At 42.2% G+C, this 27,700-nt stretch overlaps 1 protein-coding gene across 1 annotated transcript in view; it reads left to right on the top strand.

Annotated features, from left to right (window-relative positions):
- The window catches only part of DIS3L2 (DIS3 like 3'-5' exoribonuclease 2), a 197,117-nt gene that overhangs the window by 16,295 nt on the left and 153,122 nt on the right, over positions 1-27,700 (top strand). Inside the window, exons 4-7 of the mRNA XM_074153228.1 lie at positions 3,140-3,298; positions 3,596-3,738; positions 9,982-10,035; positions 14,196-14,297. Coding sequence (XP_074009329.1) covers positions 3,140-3,298; positions 3,596-3,738; positions 9,982-10,035; positions 14,196-14,297 — 458 coding nt within the window. The remainder of the gene's footprint in view (positions 1-3,139; positions 3,299-3,595; positions 3,739-9,981; positions 10,036-14,195; positions 14,298-27,700) is intronic.

Genomic DNA, 27,700 nt, shown 5'->3' with positions numbered 1-27,700 from the left:
TAGAAATCCCAGGCAAGTGGTGGCTGCATCCACGGAGAGCAGCTCTACATTGTCTGTGCAGCCAGATAAACATACCCAAACATGTTGCATCTGCTGTGTGTTGTGAATACATCTGTGTCTGGTATTAGACTTGCTCTGCAGTCAAGCTTGAGTGATTCTGCACATGCAGACGTGTTTGGGGCATTGTGGTTCCTTCAGCCCTCCCGTTGGGACGTATCCACCACCCTCCGCTTTCAGTCACTGCACTCTAGTCTCCCTTCTACTGAAGTTATTTTTAATTTTTTATTATATTTATTTACTTGTTAATTTATTTAGTAATTGATTATTTTAATGCTTAGAACGTGTTATTCCTTTGTGCGAGATCTTACCTTAAAGGATTTTGTTTTATCTTATAATTCACACCGCTGTAACACCACAGAAAAAGTCAGACTTCTGGCACACCTGGTGCTGGAATAGAGTTTAACTAAGTTAGTGATAGCAGTTATTTCAGAAAGTATAGTCTTAATATATCCTACGCTATCTATAGAGTACTCAAGTTAGGGTTTGCTTTGTGGAATGATGTCTGTTTATCTGTCAGAATGTTAATGCTGGCCAGCAGGGACAGGAGGAAAGCCCATCATGTGAAGTATTTCTAATTTCCCATTTTAGGGGACAGGTGCATTACAGAAGCAAATATTGAATCTAGTTGAAACAGATGGCAACCTGTAGTTAACTCTCTTCCTTTTAAAAGGAGAAATACAAGAAATTACAGTCATGCGGAATTCAATGTGTTCCAGTTGAATGCTAATTGTGACAGTTGTCTGCGGCTTTGTAACAGGGGTGGTTTTGTTTAGCCATAAACACCATGGCCAAAGGGGTCAAATACTTCTCCAAAGTGGCTGTGTGTAAACTGCTATGTCGAAGCAGAGTTTGTTTGTTCGAGTTCACTTTTTCTTTGAGTTTGTGACCAAGTCTGAGCGGATGAAAAATCCCAGCGGAGAGTAAGCCAAAGGCTTTCTACCTTTCGGCACAGCAAGGTGCTTCCCCACCCTTTGCTGTTGTGCATTATTTTTGGCAGTAGTGGCCCCAAACTTTCTGAACCAATGGCCACAGCAAGTGCTGGGACAGCTCTGCTCTGCAGTGGCTAATTCTGGCTCTCAGCTCACTTCCAAACTCTCTTTTTTTTTTTTTTTCCCCCCTGCATTTTAATTTTCTGCTCTCTTTTTTTTTTTTTTTTTCCAGCTCCTTCTTAATTGCACGTTAAGGTTTAGCCGCCTTTTTATCCTGAGTTCTTTAATTCATAGTAGTATTTTCTGTGACTTGCTGTCATAGAAACGAGGGCTTTAGAAGACCTTATGAGCTCGTGTAATCCATTTCGCTACCTCAAGGAAAAAACTACTCTTTTTAGACCAATTCTGGCAGCCGTCTGTCTCACCTATTTTTAAGAACCTCCAACGAAGCAGATTGCGTGACCTTTCTGGGTGATCAGACTAGTTCCTCGCTTTTTTACTAGTGTTCCCAAAGTCCTGCTTGTTGCAGTTTAAGTCAGATTCTTTCACCAAAACGCCTCTGAAAAACCTCTCCAGAGCAAACCATGTTGCCAGTTCTAAAGCTGTTCCGCTCAGATCTCTCTAGTCCATGCTTTTAGTTTCGGCATCTGTTTTTGAACTTAATCTCTTGACCCTTAGGGAATTTGCAAATCAGTTCATTAGGCATTTGCAAATGAGTTAATTTTAGTTTATCTCATCCTGTGGTCTGTACAGGTAGTGTTGCCTCCTTCGCATCGGTTGAAACCTAAATTTGCAGCTCTTGCCGCGTTACAGCCGTGGCCTCCCGCGGGCAGTCTCCTCCTTGAAATCAAGCTCAGAGTATGAAAAGCTTGGTCATGGAGAAAGCGGCCAAACTACGTTGCCCTTATCCTCATCATCACTGATCACAGAGGACCCCTCTGCCTTTCAGTGTCCTTTTTGGAGACTTTGCTGTGGCATTTAATCTCCTCCTGGGGTGGTCTGAGTCGGCACCTTGAGTTGTCCCTCAACACCCTCTTGGTGTCTCCTCTCCTGGATTAGATTGATCCCTCCCTCTTCCTGCTGATTTAACTGTTATATATGGAAGTTACTTTTTGTCTGTGACTGAGTAAAGTAGCAGTTTTCTCTTATTGTACCGTATTTTAAAATATCTCTGCTTAAGTACAGCTTTTTAAACATTTTTTGCTTCCTCACTGCTTCAGTTGAATTCTATGAAGCAATCTGCAATTTCGTTTGTGAAGGATACCATACGTAAAAAAAAAAAAAAAAAAAAAAAAAATGTGCCTTGTAACTTGGACAGCCCCATAGCACACAAGTTGGCATTGCGCGTTTTCTGACTTGCAGGTACAAGCTTGGACCCAGGGAGCGTAGCCAGGAGGGGCTGGAAGGCAAAGCTGTGATGACATGTTCAGTATCCAGGTGGAGGGCCAAGAGGGCAGCTGCACGGCGCTGGGTTGCATTCCAATGTGCTGATCCGTGGAACAGCGTTGGCATACGCTTTGGAAGCTGCTGCTTGCTCTCCTGGCTGTAGGGAAGGGGCTGAGGTGATGGCAGGGAAGGAAGGGGTGAGTCTTTGCAGAATATTTTTGTATGATCATGGCCTATTCTGAGCAGGTTGGACATTTGGAGCCTTGGCGATTCTTTGGGGTGTCGGTGTGTGCCATGCTGCCTCTGGTAGCTCAAAAGTTAATTACTCCAGGGTGGGCTGTTGAGAATTTTTTTTTCTCCTTTATTCCTGAACTACTTAATTAAGTTGTAGGGAAGTTATATTTTCTCACTACTTGGGGGTTTAATGGGGTGGAGGTGTAGGGGCTTTGGAAACAGTTTAACAATTTCACATTTTATATGCTCTAATGAATTTCCCAGGATTTTGGAAGGGTTGTGTCCAACTTTAGTATCGTAATTTCCAGAGTTTTATTTATGCTAAAATAAATTAGTGGTGGATTAAGAGGCACAAAGAGCCAACAGATTACAAACGAACTAATGAAGACATAGTTTCTTTTGGATAAAGAGCATGACTCAGTTGTGACTTGTACCGAAGTACTGCAGACCATGAGTTTCACCAGGACCACAAGCTGGCAATGGGTTTCCTCTTCCCTCCCCTGTTATTTCAAACCTGTGTTTGATTTCAGGTGCAGAAAAGAGAGGGTTTTCAAGGACCAGAAACAACTCTGAATCTGCAAGAACTCCCCAGAACTTCGATAGGAAGAGGCAACTCTCTGAATCGCAGACAGAAACAATGAACAATTCAGACAGCAGAATAAATCCTAGACAACTGGGAACTCCCAGAGGTATTAAAGCAGAGTGCGTACACGCTTCAGGAATAAGCTGCCTTGAAGCATGTGCTCAGCGTTATTAAAAGATGGGCTGGGATGAATGCTCTTAACTCTAAAATGAGCTGTAAAAGACTGTTGATTATTTGTAAAATATGATTATTCCAGACTTTTCGGTGCTCTGAAGTCGGGTGCCAGTATTTCTAGGCGATCTGTTCTCAGAAGTTCAACTTTCAGTACAAAGCCTCTGTACAGCTGCTGCTAAGATACATGGATGAGTTTGGTGGGGAAGATAACATGAATTTTTTTTTGCAGGAGGACCCTATGCTGCTGTCGCAACACCAGGGGATAGAAAGAATCGAAATAAACCCACTCGAGGGAGGAAGAAGAGCATATTTGAAGCCTACCTGTCAAAAGAAGATGTTTCAGCAGGACTGAAAAGGGGAGAGCTAATTCAGGTGCCTAGAACATACAACATCCATGCTCTTGTGATAAGTCTGTGGAAGTCGCAGGCATTTGTTGGAAATCAGTGTCAGTTGGTTGCATGATAGGGAACTGATGTACCATTCATAGATGTTAGAGGAAGATTTTTTCCCATTCTCAGGAGATTCTAGAAGTGGAATGAAACCTTTTAAGTTCAGCTGATGTATAGGTTTTGGTTTGATTGCATGTTGTGTAAACTTTCTGATCCACAGTCATGATGAATTGCAGAGTTCTGGTTGGATGGTCTACTAGCCATGATAGCCTTTATCATGGAGACACTTAATTTTACAAATGATGCTCAAAAACACAGCGGGTGCTGGCAACCCTCTGTCTTTGCCAGTGTAAGTAAAAATGAATGCCCTTAGCAAGATACTTCTTGCTGAAATTCCTTGCAAAGACGTTCATTAGCTCTCAGCAATGATGTGCAAATACTTCAGCTTCCAGATCTACTTTTCTTTTTTCAGTCTATCAACTCTTCCCAGAAGTCTACCTCCCACAAAAAAAAAAGGGAGAGTGATGATGCAGGTAATGGTGTGGTCCCTGGGGTCTCATAAGGCTGTGCCTGCCAGGCCATTGCAGTAAAGTGTTACAAACTGTGATGCAACTGGTTAAATTAATCTCAAAAGGCCAAGTAGTGGTGCTAGACCCTTGATTTACTTTCATAATTTTCTTTGCACTCCCTTAAGGTCATAGGGCTGACCCAGCCACTGATGACAGTGTGTGGTTTACTGAAGTAAGGCACAGATAGTAGATGGAGCTGAAAAGCCCATCAAGATACAGAAAATCATTTGCATGTGTGCATATGGTTATTTGCCCTGAAGAGCTAGCAATAAGCATGTTCTCGTCTTACAGATTCTAAAGATGAAAGATCAGGCTTTATGCTTCCATTTGGAGCAGCGAAAGGGAGGACATGGACCTGTTGGAGTGGGTCCAGCAGAGGGCCATGAAGATGCTCAGGGGGCTGGGGCACCTCTGCTATGAGGACAGGCTGAGAGAGTTGGGGTTGTTCAGCTTGGAGAAGAGAAGGCTCCAGGGAGACCTTATAGGACCTTCCAGTCCCTAAAGGGGCTACAGGAAAAATGGGGAGGGACTCTATCAGGGAGTGGAGCAGTAGAACGAGGGGGAACGGTTTTAAACCAAAAGGGGAGATTTAGATTAGATATTAGGAAGAAATTCTTTACTGTGAGGGCAGTGAGACACTGGCCCAGGTTGCCCAGAGAAGTTGTGGATGCCCCATCCCTGGAGGTGTTCAAGGCCAGGCTGGATGGGGCTTTGAGCAACCTGGTCTAGTGGGAGGTGTCCCTGCCCAGGGCAGGGGGGTTGGAACTAGATGGTCTTTAAGGTCCCTTCTAACCTGAACCATTCTATGATTCTGTGATTCTATAAAACTGCAGCCTTAATTAGGCAGCAATTTCTCTCTCAATATCTGGCAAAATGTGGGGGTGGACCTGCCATTTGTGCGTGTAGCTGGATCTCAGAAGGAGTTTGGCATAAAGGCAGGCAGGGCTGGGGTTCAGTGAGGAGTGGAAGAGGATGGTGTCCTACCGTCCTCAGCATGATGTAATGTTCTTCAGGACACACCCAGTGTCCCAGTGAGATCAGATCGGCTGGGGAAGAAAAGACAGGTGGAAGTCAGTGAGGGCATGATGGACACTCCTGCTGAGGCATCGTTTACCCAAACACACACTGGTGCTTTGCTGTTTAATTAGTGTTGTAATGCTGGTGAGGTTGTTGTACTTACTTTCATCAATACATTAAAGTTGCAATGTATTGTGAGACATCACTTCTTTTCTTGTCTGATTTCTTGTTATAATTGTATAGTAATTCTTGTATAATAATGTAATGGCATAATTTCTGGAGGTGTGATGAGGATTCCACATATAGGATTGCCTGATTCCCTCCCGAAGACCAATCTGATTTGCTCTTAGCTTTCAGAAAAATGACTATGCTGAGGATCAGACTGGTTCACTGGACTACTCAGACCTTAGGCCAGGCCCTTAGGCCTTTTTATAGATTGTCACAGACATCCACACTGGGAAGCAAACGATGAGGGAAGAAATGGGAGCCTCAAGCTGTGACTGCTCCCCATGGCTGTAATGGCATTTGGCACCAACTAAAGCTGGTGCCTTACCTTCAGGGGTGGTTTTGGCACTGTTTTTTGGTAACGCAGCCTGATAGTGTAGACTGCCTATGAGGTCGAGTGCAGCTGCAGATGAGGCACAACAGGCTATGACTACTACCTGAGAATCCCAATGAAATGCTGAGTCCCAGAGGACCTGTGATTGCATGCTCTCTGGCACAAGAATCCCAAATTCTTGTAAATGCGTAGTGTCTACTCCAGGTCATGTGCTGCGTAACTGGAAGAGTCATACATGCTTTCTTAGGCTCTATCTGTTTTCCTTTCATCCAGTTTCACATCTCAGGGAAACAGTTGAGGCTTTAGAAGCTGGATTTAATCATTTAAGGCTGAGTGTCAGATCATGGGCATCCCAGCTCAGTATCTCTCATCTTCAGCTCATTCATCCTTATGATCTCATCAAGACCATTCATCATTGCAGTCTCAAACAGGATAGGTGAGATCCTGGAAGCAGCTTTAGTGAATGGGCAAATATTCATCACTGCCCTGTACAAGGACAAGAGACATAGTGAGCAAATCCCTGTTGTGTTAATCCCCAAAAGCAGGGCATTGGTCTGGCATGGTAAATAGCAAAAATGTTCCACAAGAGCCTGTGGAAGAGGAGAACAAACCTATTGGTCTGAATCTGATGGTCCTGAGCAAACTTCAGTGCTAGCCAGAAGCATGACTCTCTGAGCAGAGGTGTGACCTGGAGTATCCTGGTAACACTGGATCTGCATATATTTGTGTGAGAATGTGGGAGATCTGTTAGAGAGAAAAGACTCTACTGTGAACTCTGAGGATGTTGCTGGACCCTGGCAATGAAACTACGCAACTAAATGCTCCTGAAAGCCCAGCCTACGGAAACTACTGGCAGATGTGGAGATTGCTCAGATAAAGCACGAGTGCCATGAAGATTAAGCAGTCTTAGATCAGGAAGAATAAAAGTGTTATCTTTATGGGTGCTGACGTCTGTCAATACATTAGCCTTAATGGCTTCTGGTACTGTATCTGACATAACTCAGTTTTCGATAAGTAGCATGGAGAAGTGTGCCCTGCAGGATTCCTGGATTCATTTAATCATGTGATGTGTGTGGAAGTTTCCTTCCACAAGAAAAGGAGATCTGAGCTCAGGCGCTTAAGAGTGCGTAGACTTCTCGCTTCCCCATCCGTAAAACTGTCGGCAGTGAGCAGTCACCAAGCATATCAGGTTGGCTGGAATCACATCAGCTGGTCTGAAGGCAAACAAGATTGAATAACTTCTGCGTAGTTACGCAAGCAACTGGTGTTGGCTATACACAACAGATGAAGTCAGGTTATGTATTAAGGAACATTGACCCAAAGGACCGTAATCATCCTGTGAAGCACCAGCCAGAAACTCATGTCTGCTCCACGCCTCCAGCATCTCCCAGACCCTCCCTGCAGGGCTGCTGGGGTCAGGCGGAGCGAGAGTGCGCAGCATACAGGGGTGCAGAGCCTGCTTTGCCACTGAGAGGGCGGTTTTCCTTAGAAAGCTGTTCTTTTGTGGGTATGAAGGCTGGGGTTTCCCTCATTTTCATGGATTGTTTTTTTCAAAGGTGGCCTCGGCAGCAAGCAGGTGCTTGAACCCTGACCTTTTTTGGTGTTTTGTACATACAAACCGATCTAGGCATATGTGTTACGAGAGCTGTTAAACCAGCGTGATTTGAGATGCTTGAGTTTAGTCTGAGCGGTTGCCTGCCCTGGTTGTAGCAGAGCAACTTGAGAAATCATGACCCTTTTGTATCTTGCTGGGGAAGCTCAATCAGGTTAGAAACTTTTTTGGCAAGTGTGTGTGAAGCTGACTTAAATCATCAGAAAGTGTTTTAGAAACCTTCCTGCAAACCTTTCTCTTCCCTTTCAAAACAAAGGCCCTACTGACATAAAAACACTGATAAATATAGCAGCTATTATTTGTGAGCTATTGTAAAATAATACAACATTAGTGTGACATCATGAGACTCTGGAGCCAGATCCTCACCCCCTAGTACACATATGAGAACAGTTGTTCGTTGCAGATGGGGAGAGTGACTGGTTCCAGATATGATATCACAGCGTGAAATGTACAACATTGTAAATAGGATTTTCATAGGCACAGATAATAGGGCCCATCTGCTTTCTAAGATAAATTTTGGGAGTTCCTTGCTTAAAGGACAGAGCAGAAGTATTTTAATGCTACTTGACGTAAGAATTCTAATGCTGATCATAATTAGGTAGTGCATATAAAATGCAGAGAAACCCTCTGCATGGTAAACATGGTAACACTTTGCTCCTCTGTGTGTTCGCTTGAGCTGGGCATCCATGTGCACGGAGCCGCTCTGGCGCCTTCTGGGCCACTGACACAAAACCTGATTTTTCACGCATGTAACGGGCATTTGCACCTGGCTGATTGACAGCTGTCCCAAACGATTCAAGGGGGTTCTGCGGAGTCACACAGGATATCCCCTCATCTGCTTTGGGCTGGTGGGTAGATGCTGGTATGGGAATTATTTGACTCGCTGTCAAGCAGAGCAACCATCCCTTTTCATTTTTTCCTTTCGCTCCCGTAACAGCTTCCTTTACTAACAGCGTGTTGTTTTTGATGGCTGATTCTGGGAAATAAGGGGGGGAAAAACGACCATTGAGAGTTTTCCATCAGTGGGTACCAGCGCTAATAGAGGCTGATGACAGCGAGTTAGCTCTCACTTTGTCTAAGCATAAAGTATCCTCAGGGTTGCTCCCAGTGGGTCGTCTTTGTTTTCGGGCTGTTGTCCTGGGTTGTGCCTGCCATGTGGCGAGTGTGCTCGTTAATACCAGTTACTTAAGGCACAAGATAAGACGTTGCAGCAAAGCATTCAAGTAACGCATAAAGAATATAGGATACATGGTGCTGGCATTTCCAAACTTAAGCAAATAAAAACAATGGAAAACCTCCATAAATCTGCAAATTCTTCTTCAAGGCAGCAAAACTTTCACATGTAATCAGCTTTATTTTCCTATCGTCTGAGTGTTTCCCAGAATACATAAAAAAATTATATGCCGCAGTAAATTTTTAAGGAAGCAATTCCTGTGAGAGGTTCCTGTGATTGCTTAACACAGAAGTGCAAACAGATGGAATCTGTTCATATAACAAATTGGCCAATGTTCTTTCAAATACACAAGTGGAGAAAGTTTTAAAGTTTCAGCCCAAAGCAGAAGCCTGTCTTGAAGGCAGATACGTCGTCGTATTTCCATAAGAATCAAATGTACTCAGCTGTAACTGCAGCCGGCTGAATCACGATTCCCCAGGACCCTCTTGGGATGGGAAGGAAGGGTGCTGTTGCGTAGCCTCTGTAACTCCTTGGTTGGCTCTCCCTTTCTCTTGGATGGACCTGAGCAGAAGCAGCAGAACTGGTTGGTTTACTTTGGAGGGGTGATACGCATTTGTTACAGGTGACTTGAGTTGGCAGATAACAAAGTAGCCATAGATAGACCATGGAGTTTCAAATGGATTTAAGATAGTTTGATTTTAAACGTGTTTAAAGAGAATTTAATCCTGTAGACTTTAAATGTTTGTTTTTGGAAAATCCTTTTGATTCTTCTTTGGAAACGTTCTTTATCACAGAGTTACTGCTACCGTCTGTTTGCAGGAACAGCCTAAGCAGCCAGAGCCCCATAAGGCAAGCTCAGCAGGTCAGCTTTTCCTCTTTCCTCCTGTCCTCCAAAATAAGCAAAACCAACGCTATCCTTTTCCAAAACAGAGCAAAACAAATTGTTCCTATTGTCTGTTTGTTAACAAAGTTGGTGGATGCTCAGCAGAAGATGTGTGAAGGGAACAGAAGGGCTTAGATCCTCAGTTCACCCAGTAGCAGCAGCAACTAATGATTCAACATCTCTTCGGTGACAGACTGCAGTAGATCAGCTTAAGCCTATCATGAAACTGCCTTTTGGCTTGAAATTGCTCGGATGCTAAGTTGTCAAGACTTGAAATGTATAATGGAAATTTAGATGTATCTCTTGTGTTTCACAGTAGATATATTACCCACAGCTCTCTAATTTAACTGATGTTATATAAAATTAATAAGATGCAGGCATAATCTTTCTCCTTCTCTTTTTTTTTTTTAAGGGACCCTTGAGAATAAATCCTAAGAAGTACCATGAAGCCTTCATTCCATCTCCAGTAAGTGTAATTTTATAATGCTTTAAAGTTCGTAAGTAAAGGTGCATTAAGATAGGAGTTATGCTGTGCAGGAAAGGTCACTCAGAGGTGAATGAGTTGGAATAAATGAACATTGTCTGGATTTTCTTTTGAATCAAATATTCCCAAACAAATCCTGCTTTTTCATACCTCAGAGAAATACTTACTGAAATTGGGGATACCACTAGGTCCCACGGAAGCCAGCTGAACTCAGGTTTGAGGACCACCAAACAGCGTAATTGGAAACCCTTGGTTTATGGCTGCAGAGGTTTTATAGATTTTCCACTGATTTAAGTTAATCTTCCCTAAACAAATATGCTCTCCATTTTCGATTTGCTGCATGAGCTAATTTGAAAAGCCATTCCAGAAATAATATGCGTGATTCCTTTTCATGTGCCGGCTTTTGCGTGAACTGTATCTTGCTTGGCTTGGGATGTGTTTCTGTCGCATGGGACTGACTTGTGCCTCTTCTCTCTTCTTTCCTTATTTTGACAGAAAAGAGGGGCTCTTGCAATTTCAGGGACTTCCAGTAGGGAAGGTGACCTCACAGCTGGCACGGCCAAGGCTTTTTATCTGGAACTGACTTGGTGAAAATGTTACCCTCAATGAGAGGGAGTTTCATATTGAAACGTTTTGTTGGTGTGGGGGAGAGAAGGCAGAGCCTGGCCAGAGACAGTGAAACACTGACTCCGTTGTTGTCCCTGCTACTGACAGTGCTATTGTTTTGGGGCTTGGATTGAAAGGCTTGAAATTCGTGGCATTGTCAGTTCATGTTGTTCATTTGGGATAATGTTTTGGAGCCCACTTTGTTACAGAAGGCTGGCATTACAGGAGTTCAGGAAGGTCGGGGGTGCACAAAGTAAATTGAGGTTAAAGAGGGGAAGAAGTACAGAGCAGCTCTCCGGTACACCAGTAAAACAGCAATGTGTGTCTCAGTGGGAAAGGAGCTGTGATCCTTCCTTTACAGGTGTCCTCATAGGTGTGGTGAGTGTAAGATGTTAAACATATTCTCTGATATTACAAAACATAAGGTTAAATGAGAAATCCAGCTATTCACATGAGTTTAATTGGATGTGAAGCTTTACCCCTAGTTGTCTCTAGTGTCCAGCTGCTGCCTCGTGCAGTCAATTGCTTGCTGTTGTGCTACCAGAATACACACATGAAGGAGGTTTAGCCAAGGTTGTTCTCTCAGCTCTCTTTCTGCTTTTCTGCCCTTTGTGGAGCTGAACACCAGAACCAGCCTTGTCCCTGGTAACAAACAGAATCAACACCTGGATGAAGATGACTCTGGCTGGTGTGAACACAGTCCTCACTTTAAGACAGATGCTTTAGAGAACTTATCCTTGATAAACCATTATTTGCCATAATGAATAATTTGCAGCCTTCATGTTCTGCAGGACTTCCCATCATTGCCAGATGTTGCAAGAGTTGCAGCTGTGAAAAATCACCCTTTCTCTCCTGCTGTTGACTATGGGTACCCCTTTCTCTTCAGCTCTGACTTGGCTATGGCTTCATGAAATTCAAATGCAACAGCTGTTCACCTTCTAACACCAGAAGTTCCAGGGTGTTTCTTGCTGCAAATGTGCTCTGTCTGCTTTGTCTTATTGTTGCATGATGAGTTGAGGGGAAGGCTCGGGGCCTTTCTTCTGAAAGCCACGCAGACGATGGACCCGAGCATTTAAATCTCTGCCTCGCATCTTGTGTCTTCCCTGCGCACGGAAGTGTGATTTGAAATGATGGCATTGTCAAGGTGAAGAGCGATACTGCTGAGCACGAGTGATGAAGTGACTGTGGCTGTGCTTGTGGAAGACACTTCCAGAGCAGATGAAAGCACTGCAGATCTCCCTCTTGTTAGAGGAGAGCAGAGAGCAGGGCCCGTGATATTTGTAAGTGGCCACGGAGCAGTAAAAGTGCTGTGCTCCCTGGAGGCAGCTACAGAACTCTTGAAGCCATTGCAGCCAACACAGTATATGTACCCTGGGAGCAGCTGAGACTTTGCAAGTGATTTGTGTTCCGTTGTGATTCAGTGCCATTTAAATTGCTTTAATAATCTGGAGTGCCAGCTTTGCAGAGCGGGGGACACAGAAGGAAAAAGTGGGACGCACAAATGTTCTTGGAAGTGACTAAGTTCCCCCAACAGTCACGAGCCCAGAGCTGTAGGTACAGAGGTGTTTCTTTTTGGAGAAAATCCACGACTGATCACAGCTTTGTTGCACATATTGAAATTAACTGCTGTAGAATAGGTGTGCATACACATATATAAGTGTATATATATGTAGGGGTATATTGTTTGAAATCAGTGACTGGCTGCAATTCAAGACAAGACTCTTGCAGAGTGTGGAGATGCAGCTTTAACTAGATGATGTGATGCATCAGGGGCTTTTATAGGGGGTGGGGGAAAGGGCCTGCCTTGAGTTTTCTTGGACATAGGAGAAAAGGGAAAAAAGTGTAGAACAAACAAATTATCAGGAATGCCAGCCTGTGTCCTGCAGCACAGAGCAGCTACAGGTACAGCCAAAAAAAAAAAAAAGCAAGCATTTTCCTTAAAAAGGAACTTTGAACTTTTCTCTTTATGTATGTGGTGGATTTAAGTGAAGAGTTGGGGCAGAAGGGAGAGGGTGAGGAGAAATGACGAATAAGACCATGTGTAAAAAATCTGGCTTTTTGAAAAGAACAGTTTCCAATTTGAATTATGTTGGTCCAAGAGGCTTTGCAATTTTTCTGCATCTTGTCATGGGAGGCAGCTTTCACACAGCTGTTGAGCTGCTGCTGCTTTTCTTTCGAAGAGTAATTTGGTCTCTTGGAGGACAGCCTTAGTTTCACATCATGGCAGAGTTCTGCCGTTTTATTGTTTTGGTATCTAAGCAGACTAAGATATTTATGTGATATTAGGGCTTCATGTTTTCAGGTTATAAAAGAAGTTTTTCTTGGAGACTGAGCACACGGGTAGTTCTGATTGGATTTACTCAAGCATATGAGACCCGGGAGTGTGTGTCTGAGAAGTGACTAAAGTTGCGATTAAGATTTTAATTCCTGTGAGGCTGTTTTTTTTCAGGGAAAGACAATGAAGTATGAATCTAAAGAAATTCATCCTCTTTTTTTTGTGTCTCAAAACTATGCAAAGATAGCTCTCTCTAGAAAAACTATATTGACTGCTAATGTTGATACTAAACGCTCACATTGTTTGACACATTCATGGCACTGTAAACAGACACATGAAATTTTTCATATACTGAATTATGGGAAACAGAAATGAAAGCAGCAAGAGCACTGTCAATAATTAGCCAAAAAAGGACAAAACTGGCAATCCTTTAAAAACTGAAACCTTTGTGTTGGCATCTTCAGGAAATTTAATCTTTATTCACCCCATGAAGAAAATCTTCCAAACTAAATCTATATTAGCCAAATGCCAAACATTTCTGGGGTGGATAATGTGTACGATTAGTAGAGGCTCTTGTGCAAGGACCTTAACCCAGAGTATTGAGAGAAGGTGTCCTAACATGTCTGTTACAGTAAAAGATCTTCTAACTTGCAGTTGGCATCTATAGCCACCATTTTTTTGGAAACTCTTCTAACATTAGTTGTGCCAAATGAAGAATATAGGGTGTTAACTTACTTTAAAAAAGAGGCTATGTCCCCAGCGCCTCTCTCCAAGCCACCGTCACAGACTGACCTGCTCATCCCGGAGCTGTGTGACCCCGCTTTCCCATCTCACCAGGAGAGCAGCGGGCACTTTGCAGAGACTGTCTTGTAAACATGTTCTGAACAATACCTGGTAGTGCTTGAGTTGGGAACTTGGTGTGTGAAGAACTGTGACTGCAGAAAAATCTCTACCCATTCCCAAGAGTAACTGCAGAGGAACTGAGCAGAGCTTGCAGACAATACATCTTGGGGGCTTGGCTCTGTCTTGAATAAATACTGTGGAACTACTGTGCTGGCACATACATACAAAGGAGCTTATTTGCTGAAAGATATTGCATGTTTAAGGGCATATGGTGAATCCATTTCATTTCTGTGCACAACTGCAGGATGTTTGTCTCACCAGGGCGTGTGTCTTTTTCGATGACAGTGTTTAAAACCTCATAACAACTGTAATTTAATATGTTTTGGTCTGGTATTTATTTTTCTTCCTCTTTGACTAGGATGGGACTCGCGATATCTTTATTGATGGAGTGGTTGCTCGCAACAGAGCCCTGAATGGTGACATCGTGGTAGTGAAACTGCTTCCCAAGGAGCAATGGAAGGTCAGTTCGGTATATTTTTCTGTGATTTGACAGAGTTTTTTTACTGTTTTCTTCACTAAACTTAGGGCCTGAGACAGAGAATAGAGATTTTCCTACAAATCATATTAGCTCATTTGTGGTTTATGCTGCTGTAGATGAACTTTATCCACTGCAGTGTTCGGAAGAAGCAATGCCTAAAAGGTTGAAACCTCACTCTTTGCACAGAATAGCAAAATCTTTATCATTGCATGGAGAAGTCTGATGACAAGGCTGATTCAAAGCATGATTGTCAGAGGTGACTTTTGATATCTTTATTTATCTGTCTTCATGCTGTGGCATTAGATAGCCTGTGTGTAGGTGTTTGCAATGGCTTATGTATTTGACAAGTGCTGTTCACAAGGTTTTACTAATGAGTAACTCTCTAATTTGTGGGTCCTCAGTCCATGGAAAGTTTACCTTGTCAGAGCTCCAGATTTTGTGGTAATACTCTTCTTTACATGAATGAAGAACATGTGAAGTGAGTGGAGCAATGCAAATGTGGGACAAACCGTTCTTAATTTTCATGTCTGAGAATTTAGCTAAGATCACTCTCAAACATCTGGATAATTTTATCTTGTTTGTGGGTTTATCTTGTAACACCTCTATGCAAGGAAAGTTCTTTAGTTGCTGGGAAATGTAAGCTACCATTAGCAATTTAACACAGGTTTTTACGTGTAAGCACGACAGAACAGTCAAAAATTGTTTTCCAAACATATTTTTTTGAATTCTTATTGTGAATTTAAAGACTACTGTATATCTTTAAACAAAAGTAATAATGAGGGTGATTCCAGCAGGGTGGGGACTGTTGTGAACTACTTTGGCCTGGTGCTTTTTCCTCATTGTAGCTGCTTTCTCTGCCTGTCTTTGAAGTTACATGATTTTAGTCTTGCAAATGCAAAGTCTTCAGCCTCATTCGCTGAACCTTCTATTTTCACAGTTTAAATCTGATGTTAATTGAAATGATGGTTTGAAACATATTAGAACTTGTCTTTTCCTTTTAAATATGCATAAAATGAGTAAATGACTGAAGTATTTAGTTTTGCACTTACATGTGTCAATACCTTATGGAAAAGGAAATTGTAAGTGGGATCTAAGATATTACAGGTATATGCGTATATAGGGATATACAGGGAAGGGGTCTGCTTGTATTTTTGTAAGCTCTCAAAGCCAATTATGAGGGTGAAATCAAAATTTCTTTGATAGTTATTCGAGAGTCCAAATCAGAGTTCACTAAAGCTGTGATGATTATTGTATGTTCGGATCATCAAATCCATATATTTGGATTATAAATTATCTTTTGTATTAGACCATTTCATATAGTTGGAAAAATAGAATAGTTTGGGCGCTTAGATCCTTTGCCAGGACCTGCCAGCACAAGGGCTTCTTTGTAGGCTTGATAGAGGTTGCCTGAGCTGGAAGCTTTGTCTGCAGTTTTCCATTTATATCTGGCTCTAAACAAAGATAACACCTCTCTCTCTCTTATATCCTCATGCCTTCATATGTTTAACAGCAATGTTCTTTTACGAGAACAAGAGGAAGGATTCAGAATATTCTCTCTGTCCTGGGCAAATGCTGAAATAAGTAGAACTGATGGAGAAGTGGTGTCTGACTGCAAGGAGACAATTCAGAAGACTTCAGTGTTTTGTTGTATGATTATGATTCTTCTGTGGTGAATTTAACATTGCCAAATGAAGTAGCTGGAACATGCCAGTCATGTTTTTCAACCACACAGGTGCTGCCCTATGTAGTCTCATTTTTTGTTTCTTGCCATCAGCAACTTAATCAGCGATGACATCTCTTTTCCCCTGCTCCCTGAATCTCTTGTTATGCACTTGTGTTTGTGTTAGTTCTTTGGGAAAGGTGCCACTAAGATACTGCATTCTTCCAAGTAATTCATACTGATTAATGATAAACTGTCGCAACCTATTTTAGGTTTTTCCATTTGTTTAGTCTCATGCTGCTGCAAAGCTGCCACATAGGTGTCTTGAGGGTTTTCTCCTTCCCGTTGGGCCTTTTGGAACAAGCTGAACAGCTTCAATTATTTCCTTGAAAAATGTAAATCAGATGTATGGTATAACTGATGCTCTCAGAGGAGACTTTACAGGCTGTGTACATATTGGTTTGTTAGGATTGAGATGTGCGAGCTGATCATTTTTATGGTTCGCTATTCCCAACCCATTAGTCTGTGCTCCACTGAGAACTGAGCTGGGTTTTTTGCTGGTAAACCAGTGTCTTGCACAAGATAAAGCTGCTGTCACAGCAGCCTGGCAGGTCTGTGCCTTTTGAGTTTTGAGCACCCTGGATGGCCTCTGGATGCCCTAGGGGGGAAGATCTAGTGCAGGTGATTCCTGCCATAGACCTCTTTGTGCAAAGTCCATGTAACTTGACTTAGCTGGAACCTCGTTTGATTTAAGTGCGTAAATGGGATGAAGGGAGAGAATCTGTGACTAGTAAAACTGTGGGTTTTGGATAGGGAGATCTGTGTGTTTGCTTGAAGAGTTGAAAAATTTAGGAGCTGCCTTGTACCCAGTGAGTCAGTCTTTGTGGGTCAGGTGCCCGTGAGAGAAAAACATGGGCTGGAGAGCAGTTGCTCTAGGGATATTTTGTGTTCTGCTAAGCCTGTAACGGTGGTACCTTACACACAGGTATAAACGCCACAGTGAAACGTAAGGGGATGTTGAAATAGTCTAGATGCGTGGTTATACTTTATGTAATACCTTCCTGAGAGGGACGGCAATTCCTCCAGCCCTCTACTTCCTGGCTTAGTGGTGGGAAATTTGTCAGGCTTGAATTTCTCAAAATCATGTCTTTCCCAGTGTGTGCATCCCAAGTGCTTGGATGGTCCTCCCTGTGCTTATTCTATCTGGTCTTAAAGCTCTGTTTGTTCATGCATCCTCTGGGAGAGCTGCTCACTGTTTAGCGATGATCGGTTTGTCAGTTCATATTTCTGTGCTTACTATTAGTTCTGATCAAGAGCCAACAATTTCAGTGTGGCACCGCCGGCTTAAGGGAGAGACATTTTGTCCCCAAAATTTGTTATCTTGCGCTCCTGAAAAAAGTGGCCATCGGCTTCCTGCCAGGATAGAGCGGCGAGCGTTGCAGTGACCACATTTGGAGGCTGTATTTCAGAAGTTCCTCTCCTGTCCTCTTGTGTTACATCTTGGGAATATTGAGGTGCTATGGCAACTTTCAAATATTTAGCTCTTGCAAAGTAAGGTATTTGACTTAGACTGTTTTTCCAGGTACTTAACCTACTCTTAGCGAATGAAGTCAGAGTATCGTTGCAATCGGCTAGACTGTCCCCTTCTTTCTTCAAGCTGTAGGGCTTCCCTGCATCTGTGTGTTTATCTTCTGGAAGAATGTCATGATAAAAGATAGCCAATGACAGAGGGTTTACCTCCGACCTTGTCAATTATTCTCATAAAGAAGAAAAATTGTGCTTTATTTCTTGACTGATTTTCACTGCTTTAGCTTCCACCCATGGGTTCTTATTATATTTTATGGAGTTGTGCTTACATCAATTTCAGGAGCTTCAATTATACAGCGGCATAATTACTGGAAGGTCAAAAAATGTTGATATGATGATTACAGCAATATTTCTCAGGCTCATCAAGGAAGGAAACAGTGTGTCAGTATAAAGGATAAACCTAACCCATCTTTGCTTGCAGCCTCTTTTTGCTGTTTTACCGTCTGCTTAATTGCTAGACAGAATTTGTTTAATTTCAGATATCTGTTTTGGTTTTTTCTTGCAAGATGTAATTTCTTTGGTGGAAGGAAATAGCATAATAAGTCATTTGATATCACTTGGGGCTTGAATTCCTGGCCCAATCTCTGGTGCTTTTAGAGTAGTAGTTTACAACACGGAATGTTTTTCATGACAACCGTCTCACGCATTGCATGCTATGGGTGAAATTTTAGAGTCTTGGTCTGAAAATAGTACCCAGACGAAGATTTTTTGCTGCTCAAGACTGCCTGAAAGGAATTTTGGGGTCCAACCCCCTATTGCTTGCTGCAATACGCAGGAGAGATCTCTGATTCTGCATCTGCTTGCAGGAGTGGTATATTAAAACAATAACAATGATACTATATATGTACATAAGATAATGACAGATTAACCTGCCAGTTTCCCAGAAATCAGTGCCTGCAAGTCGAATCTTTTGTTGTTGTTGCTTCATGAACCATTTCATCCTCAGCTTAAAGTGCTCCTTTGCACTGTATTCAGCTGGTTCTTTTTTCATCCTGTCAGCCTCCAAGGCCAAGGATGTAGAACTGCTCATTTACCTACAGTGTGTGCTGCTGGATAACAGGGTAATGGGTCCAGCATTTTAGTCATGAAGTGTCCCAAAGTGATAGAAATAGTAATTCGTTGTAGCTTGTGAAAGCACATGTTCTGTTCAATGCTGAGGTGTCAGATACAATACAGTGCAGCAGGAGATCTTAGAGCTGCCTCTTCTAGAGCCATACATCAGAGATAAATATTTAAACATGGTCTGTACAGAAGACATAAACTATAATTCACTTTTCCCAGCTGTGACTGTTGGCATAATTATGAACAAACACAGAGAAGGAACTATTTGATTCAGGCAGACATCACAAATATCACCATGTATAATTTGAACAGAGCTATATATCCTGGGAAGTCACCACCTCCAACTGTTGGTGAAAATCTCTGAACCATTAGTTGTCCAGAGGGGATGCTAGCTTTGGATTTGCCCTGGTGAATAATGATTCATTTCAACCAAATTCTTCTGAGAGTCCGTTTCTTCTCAAAATCTCCCGGCTAATGTAAGGATAACAGTAACTCAGGAGGAGATGGGGTTCTTAGAGGGTTATCACAGCAATACTGTTTTAGTCTAACAATCAAGAATGTTGTTTGGAAATATTACATTCATAATAATGAAAAAAGAGTTCTGGAGAAGTCATTATTGAAATAGAAAGTGTTCTGGCACGCTGAAAACATTCAAGTGTAATTCATGATATTCAGGAGTAAAGTGGGAAGCCTAAGAAGCCAGCTAGGAAGATGTCCAGAAAAGCAGAGCTCTAGCAAATCTGAAAGGTTGGTGGATGCTGTAGGGAGGAAGGGTAGTTGGGTTTTTTCATTTGTTTTGCTGTAGGCTTTACAGCAAGGGCTGTAAGTTGCTGATCGCACACATGTGCATGCATACCCTTCCCCACCTCAGCAAATCCCCAAACCACAAATTGGTGGGATCTGGAGAAGCTTCATTACATGCTTACTTTCTGATTATGCCATTCCCTGGATGGCCACATGTTGTTCCACTCTGCTGGGCCTGATGAACCTTGGCTGTGACCTGGCACAGCTCTTTCCAGTCTTTGCTTAGCTCCAAACTGGCTGGGTATGGAATAGCAATAGTAGATTGAAAGCAAAAAAAGCTGAGAAAATAGGAAGTGTTTGCTCACTGAGACATATGTGGCATTAAATTTGCTCTTCTTGAAGATGTTGTTTTCACGTTTTGTTAATCAAATATTACTTGACATGAATCAAGTGACGTCTTAACACAGTCATTTTTAATAGCAAGACCCGGCATGCTTTTTATGGTAAATGATGATAAAATTGCTATAATGATCTGGGTTGTGCGAGATTGCTGTGACCCAGTGCTGCGTTCAGCCCTTCCCTCCCCCTGGATGTGTAAAACAAGGAGGCAGAAATACCAGCTTTTTGGATGTTGCCAGCAACCTTACCTTCCCGAGAAGGACCTTTCCTGTCAATACCTGCCTCTGTTTCTTTGATGGGAAAGCCAAAACCAGGAACCCAAATGACAAAATCACAAGAAAGGTACAGAGTTTTTGAACAATCTGATGTCCTTTTTATTCTTCCTCCTTCTGTGCTGGGTAAGAGTGATGTTAAAAGGCAAATTGTTTAGTTAGGTGGGAAGGCAAACTTCTTTTTATTGACTGCCTGCATCCTGTCCTACCAGTGCAGAATTACATTGCAGATGTGGTTTGGCTGCACAGATGCAGAATGAGATAAAAACATTACCATTAGGTGGACAGTTAAGCACTAAATAATCATTCATCTCTTACATGGTCAGTTGTTATATCCCCAGTGGAATAATGGCACATAAGTTCCTTGTGATGGGGGTGACTTCAGGCTGTGTGAGGTACCACTAAATTTCAGTCCGTGTTGCTAGAAGAGCTTCATCTTGAATGGAAGGAAGTGCTCACGGGGGCATCTGATCTTACTTTAGAATAGGAGTCAAGCCAACATTTAATACCTGATCTTTGTTCCTGCTCATTTTTTTTTCTTGGTCACATGAATATAATCTAGCACAGCAAATTGTTTCCTTTAACAAATAACTTTTCTTCAAGTGATTGTTTTAAACTCTATTCTTCCAAGTCTTCTGTAAATATGCAGACATCACAGTAGATTATTCTTAATCCAATCTCTTATATAACCACTATCATTTTGGACTTTTCTTAGTTCTTGGTTCCTGTGGAATTAGTATTTCTTAGAACTGTTTGGTTTTTGCCAGTTTGGAGACTTATTTGATGATATCACATGAGTATTTGGAGCCCACACCTTATAAGAGAGAGTCAGGATACCTGTTGTTGTGATGGGATTGTTTTTTGGAATGTCACGTACATTAAACTCACTTACTTTTTATAAACGTTTTCTTGAAAGACTGTCCAGATTTTCAGTAGTCTAGGTTTCTTTCAGATCCACGTAATTAAGAATTAAGTTTAAATAAAGTGTACTGATGATAAAAGTCCCATCTGGCCTAAAATTTGTACGGTGAATGTTACACTGTTTTTTTTAAGGAGATTGTATGCCTAATTTAGCTTGATAGGTGGAAAAACAAAGAGCTAATATGACACTAAAAAGCTGCTAATCTTTAAAGTCCCTAGGTGAGATGGTTTTGGATCATATTCTAAATTCCGAAGAAAAGGAAAAGAGCTACATATTTATTTGCATGTTTGTTCTTGTTAACGGCTGGCAGAAAACCAGCAATTGGCTGCAGTATTTACATGTGGTCAAAGCTACTAAGGTTGGCTCATTAACTCTTTTCCCTTATTTCCTTAACTCATGTTTATTTTTCTTAAAGCCATGAATCAGAGGGACAAGGAATCTAAAATAGAGGTGATTTATGTAAATGAAGAACTGCAACAGCTGGAGGAGTGACAGGAATTTTTCTACAACAGATTCTTTGAGGCAAGACATTGGACCTCATTTATAACCACGTGTTTCTTGGAGATAAGGAAGATATTTGTCAGCAGGGATGGGATGCCTTAAATTTGTTGTTGGTACAAGGTAATTTGTGACTATCCAAGATAAAGGTGTCTGAAGTCTAGTAGTTAGGTTTTGAATCAGCGTGCCACGAGCTTCAAAGGGTTGGGATGGTTTTGTCTTCTCCCAAAAAACTGTTCCTATGTCTTCCTTCAGACAAGGCAAAGCGTAGCCAGGTTGAGGAGATCTCTCGGCCTCCCACTCCCTTCTGTTGTGCTTTGTGATGTTATTTGCTATGAGGGGATTCCCTTCTCAGATTTCTGAAGCTAATGTCCTAACTGCTGGGCACATCACAAGAACTGGGAACGAGTCTATTTTTGGTGCGCTGTCATGCAGTGGAAATTCGTCACTGATTTATATGTGTCAATAGCAGTTTTCTTAACACTGCTAATGTAGAAAGTCTTAATGTGCTTGCTACTCGGTATTATCCTTCACCCAATTAACATACAGATCAATGCCCTGGAATCTGTAACTGTGGCAGCTTCTCTTTCTGCAACATCTTGAAGAATTGCAAGTGATGCTTTCAATCAAGTTTCTTATTTAAGAGGTGCCACTTAAAACACTGAGATATAAATTAAAATTCTTCCTGATTATCTTTTTCAACTAATTCCTCACTGCTTCAGTAGTTGAGTATTTGACATAATTTCCCAGCATATGCTCCTTGATAGGACAACTGGTGTGGGTTTTTGAAGGTCCCAGATTTTATCTGCACTGCCCAGTTTTTGTCCCACCCTTAACTACCTGGAGGCTTTTAAAAGTGTTGGTGATGACTGTAGGAAAATACTGCAGGACAGACTGCTGATCTGCTAACTCTGCTGATAAAGACAGTCCCTTTTATATGTTTGCTCGATTTCTCACTGTTTCTATTGTTGGGGGTTTTTTTGTTTTGTTTTCTGTGTTCTGTTGCATTAGGCAATAGCTGTTTCATGAAAGTAGGTCTGTGTATGTCTCTTAGCAGTTTTTTTAAGTTTCCAGTGTGCTAATGATTCATCCATCCTCAGCTTTATCATCTCCTGGAGCTGAAGCATTTCTTTGTTTTTAGCTTTGTCTAAATTATTTTTAAAAAGAGAATAGTGCCAAAACACATACTTTTAATTGAGCAGCTTTGGAAGTGTGAAAATGAAGACTTGGCACGATCTAATTAGCGCTTGTGTATTTTGGTTGCAAAGTGTGACTGGCAAAGAATTCCCCAGACATCGTTCTCTGTTCTGTCTGAAAAAAATCCTACATAAAGGTGTATATCCTGCTTAGTTCTTGTTGGTGCTTGGAAGTCCTGACTGTAATGCTTTTGCTAATTAGCTAGTGCCAGAACTTCCTTCTGTTCTTGTTCTCCTTGCTTTTTGCTTGTTTATTGGAATGATCATTGGCCACTTTTGTTTGTAAGCTCTATGGAAATTGGCTTCTCTTTTCCTGTGGTGTCTTTAAATCCTGTGTAGCATCGTGTTTGTCAGGTTGCTGCTGTCTGAGGAAAGTCCCAAAGAGCTGTGTGAAGTGGGAGGGTTCTCTCAGCAGCTTTTTTTTTTCCTGAGCTAATGACTGTTCAGGGGAGTAGGGTGGGGAGTTCTGGTAAAAGCCTTTAGTACAGTAGCCAGGTAGCTCACCTCTATGCCCTACTTGATTTTTTTTTTCCAGTAAAGTGAATTTCCTCCAGGGTTTTATCATCCCTTTTGATGTCAGATTGCCTGACATTTTTTATTTTCTGTGCAGGCCAGAAAATATTTTTTATTATTTATTTATTTTATTTTATTTTTTATTTTCTCTGCAGCTGCAGCCTCTTGTAGTAACTACAACTGCTGTGATGGTGTGGCTTTGGTTTGGACTTTTAATGCTTGTCCCCAATGGGTGCGAGCATGAGAGCTTCTCTGGTGACAAGCATCCTCTCTAAAGGGTGCATCACAACAAATCTGGGCAGAGCCCAGCTGGGTTTGACGATGCTGCAGGACCCATGCCCTGCACAGCCCGATTGCCTTGGGAATGGCTCTCCGCCTGTTTCAGCACAGTCTCTTTCTAACCAAGTACCGTCCCCTGACCTTTAGGCTCATGCTCTTGGCAGAGCAGCCCGGCAGCTGAGGAGCTTTGCGAATGCCTTTCCGCTCAGCCCTTGTCTCGCAGTTGTCCCTTAAATGTATAATTGGCTTGCTGGTATTAGAGAGGCAGCCTATGGCCTCTCTGCTAATTTCTTCCAGTATCTCCATATTAGAGCAGTGCCCAGAGGGAACGTACCAGCGATCCTTTCCGGTGACTGTGCCCGGCTCCGTCACCCGGCCGGGAGCAGAGCCGCTGCCTCCTCTGCCGAAGAGCTGTGCAGCATCACCGCCGCTGCTGCCCCTGGGTGAGAATAAATGGCTCGTCTGGCTCTAGTTTATTTATCTAGCTGAGAAAGGGGGTCTCATGCCATGGGTGAGTGCTGTGTTGGCAAGCCATCTGATTTGTGAGCACACCTCTTTGGGTCTGTGTTGTACCATGTAGGCATGCCCAAGGTTAATGGATGGCCATTAGTTTAATCTGATTTAGTTCGGTAGCTATTCCTCATGCATAGTCAGAGCAGTGTTTTGACAGCATGGCATTACTTTATCTGCTCTTCCTGTTTTTCCCCCCATATTCCTGAAGCTTTCCCTAAAACTGTTTATTCTTTTTTCTTCTCTGCACAGTTGTTGAACTGTGGATGTAATATGTTTATCAGCTCACATTCGCGTCTTGGAAACTTAATTTACCTTTTTATGTAATGCTTTATCACTAATGCATGGTAACGTTTCCTGGCAGGATATGCATTGTTAAAATTCGTTTGTAGGAAAAAAAAAAAAAAAGCATAGAAGCGGATGGCTCCCTTCTTGTAAGGTTCAAAAGTTTGTAAAGCAAAAAAAGAAAATGTTCTTCATGGTACCTGACATCATTTTAGTCCCACCATCCTGCTTTCCCATGGGGTGACTCCTATCAGTGGCTAAGATATAACGGAGCCCAAAGACTAGGTGTGGCGGCAGCCATCACTGTCAAGTAGAGGAAAGGCTGGGAGGGGAAGGCTGGCCTTGTCAGGGCAGTGTCTCCATCTATACAGTAATTTCCTATGAGCTGACTGAGACCTTGGGCAGACTTTTTGCTAACAAAACCACTACCACATGTCAAAATGGATTTTTTTTTTTTTTTTTTTTTTCTTGCCATTGTCTTTTTGTCACTGAAGGAGTCGGCGTTATCCAGTGGTCACTTATTCAGCTGTCCGCCCTCCCGCGCCAGCAAAACCACTTAAGCAAGTTAGCAGCGCTGGTTTCTTGGAGATGAGTGGCACAGTACTGCAGCAGCCAACTCCAGTGACATGGGAATGGTCCTGGGGCCCCAGGCTTGTTTTTGAGCAATTAGTTGCTATGATCATAAATAAACTGTTAGACTGTGCTTCGGAGCTCCAGTTCCCAAGCACTGATTTGCGTTAAGTGCTTTGTGAATGAAAGAAAAAAATAAAAATAATAAAAAAAAACAATCTGCAGTTAAACTAATCTCCTCTAACAATGTATAATGCGTTCTGAGGGCCAGTGCTTGAGGGAAGGGCGTTGTACAAAATGACAGACAACAAAGTATACATAACTCTTTGTGCAGGGCTTTTGTGGTAGTAGGAAATAAAGCTCCCAACACTGGCATATCACCCTCTCTGATTAAACACTGTGGTTTCACCAGCTAAGGATCGATTACTTTAGAAAGCGCTAAGTATTTGTCAAATACTCTTCCTTCGGATGTTTCACATCCAGATCCTTTTGTCTTTATCGACTTGCCTCAACACCTCTGGGTCTCAGCAGGCTGGGTGTGCTCCCTCCTACCCCTCCTGGTGGCCCCAGAGCCATGCCCTGCACCTTGCCTCAGCCTTAACTTCGCTGTACAGGTTGATCCATGTCACTTGGGTGAGGTGAGGAACCAGGATGAGAGCAAATACTTGCATCTACTGAGCAGCTGTATGCCCTTGTGTCTGTTAATGAAAATCTCTTCCCCTTTGCAGATGTGGGATGTAGAGCTCGGTTCCTATGTCCTGGCGAGCAAGAAACCCAAGGAAATGCTCTTTGTTTAAACTGCATTGACCGTTTTTAGCGTAAAGTGTTTTTCCAGCTGAGTCCATGGCTGGATGTACTGTACATTATAGGATTATGATATAAAAAAGTGATGAAAAACATGAACATTGAATTTTAAACTTGTTCTGGGCAGAAAACTGACTTTAGAGGCTTGTTTTGAAGTCAGTGTTTTATGGACAAAATTTGGTAAGTGTGTTCAGTGATTCTTTTCAAAGTAAAACGCTGTGTGTTGAACTGGTTTCATTTCATGTTGTTTTACCTGTGGAAGGACTTATCTGAAGAATTTTCTCTTAGGATGAAGTTTTGCAGCTGATGACTTCAGGATGAAAACATGACACGTGTGCTTCCACTTGGCTATGAGGGGAGGAAAAAAAAGGAAAGACCCAGAGCCTTTAGGGATGTGTTTCAACTTTTGGGGGTTGCTTTGGAAAAGCTCATATTCGTTAGAAGTAAATACCTTTAGAGTGGAGTAGCTCATACAAGTGCACGTGACAGTTTTGATATGATAGATGAGCGTGTTAGGCCAGTGATGGGGAAACTTCATCTCAAGAGGTTGTTGACATGTTAGATGGGAATGAGCCGCTCCCTGGGGAGGTCAAGAGTACATTGGTACTTGTGTGGCAATTTTGGGCTCTTCTAAAGGAACAAGAACGGTTTAAATTCCCAAGTAATGCGTAGTTATGAACTGTAACTGCAAGGTTTTGAGCTAATATGCTGGAGTAACTTATACTTTTAAAAGTTCTGTGTTTTATCATTAAATAAAAATAAGATGGGCTACTTTTTGTATTGGGGGGGCCATAGCATGTTTGTTTCACTGTACCTCTGTTGCAATATCCATATGTTTTATATGACTTGCTGTAGAATATTTATACAGGTGAGAACAATGTCTATAGTGAGACTGATTTGTGTATTAATTTACCTTGACCCCTGATTTCGAAGCACCATAGCAACTTTCTGTTTTTCTTTTAGGTCAGGTCTCGGTGCTTTTGGAGCTTGCTGATCCTGGCTCGTTGTTTTATATCATTGGCAGTTTTGAAGCTATTAAATGTTTAAGTTGCATCTTTCAATAACAAATTCATAGCTTTCTTCAGTGTCATTTGAAGTGGAATTTGGTGGGAGCAGCTCATAAAGTCATGATGAGAGGATAAAATAAGAGGCATATGGTTGAATGGTGTGAAAAATGAAACTGGTTTTCATCCAGTTTTGGAAGTACTGGCTTTATTTGTAACTAGCCTAGACTAAGGGTTTGATAAATTGGGGATGTATGGGCTGTGCTGGGCTAAGAAAGCAATATTCTGTTAAGAAATTATGAAAACCATTCATATGGTAGAGCTTGGGTAGAACATTTTAATTGTACTCGTAGGACTGTGCATAATGCAGTGAAATAACTTCTGGGAGGTTTTAAGACAACTTTACAATGTGGTCAAATTAGAAAGAAAATTATTAGTTAAGAATTGAATAACTTGCTTAGTTTTTATTATGGTGGAGTCCTATTAGGATTTTACAAGGAAGCAGGTTCGATCATGTACTTGGTTTGAAGTCAAGTTTGCGTCGCAGATAGCCTTTGTTCTTCAGAAGCCTCTCTCAGTTGGTTTGAAGGTGGTCCTTCGGGGAAGGATGCCTTTGGTGGCGGTGCCTGGCCGTGCCTGCTCATGGCTGGCAGCGCAGGTGCATTGTCACCGAATGGGAACTGGTCCCTCCCTGGAGCTGGAAGACATGGTGTGAACTGGTAGGTTATCGATAACCTTTTGTATGTTTAACAAGACAAATCCTTCCGTTTAATTGTTCCACTGTGAACAAACGCTTATCACCGGATATTTTGGGACTCGTATCCCTTTTAATTTGTTTTGGATCAGGGACTGTAAAAGCCATTTAATCATCTGCAACATGCAGCAAAAGCTTTACCTTCAGAAAAGGGCAGTGAAGGGGGGGGGCCTGGGGTTTCTTGGGGGGCTGCCCCAGCAGAGTGTCTGTGGAGCTGCTAATGGCACCGAGCAGTGTGTGTGTGCGGGGGGGGATGTTGCAAGATATGGAGCAAGTATTACCCAGCTTGTTTTAATTGCTTAAGCAAGAATTGCAGTTACTCCCAG

Source organism: Numenius arquata, chromosome 9, assembly GCF_964106895.1.
Source record: "Numenius arquata chromosome 9, bNumArq3.hap1.1, whole genome shotgun sequence".
NCBI lineage: Eukaryota > Metazoa > Chordata > Aves > Charadriiformes > Scolopacidae > Numenius > Numenius arquata.
This window is presented reverse-complemented; position numbering and strand designations above follow the sequence as displayed.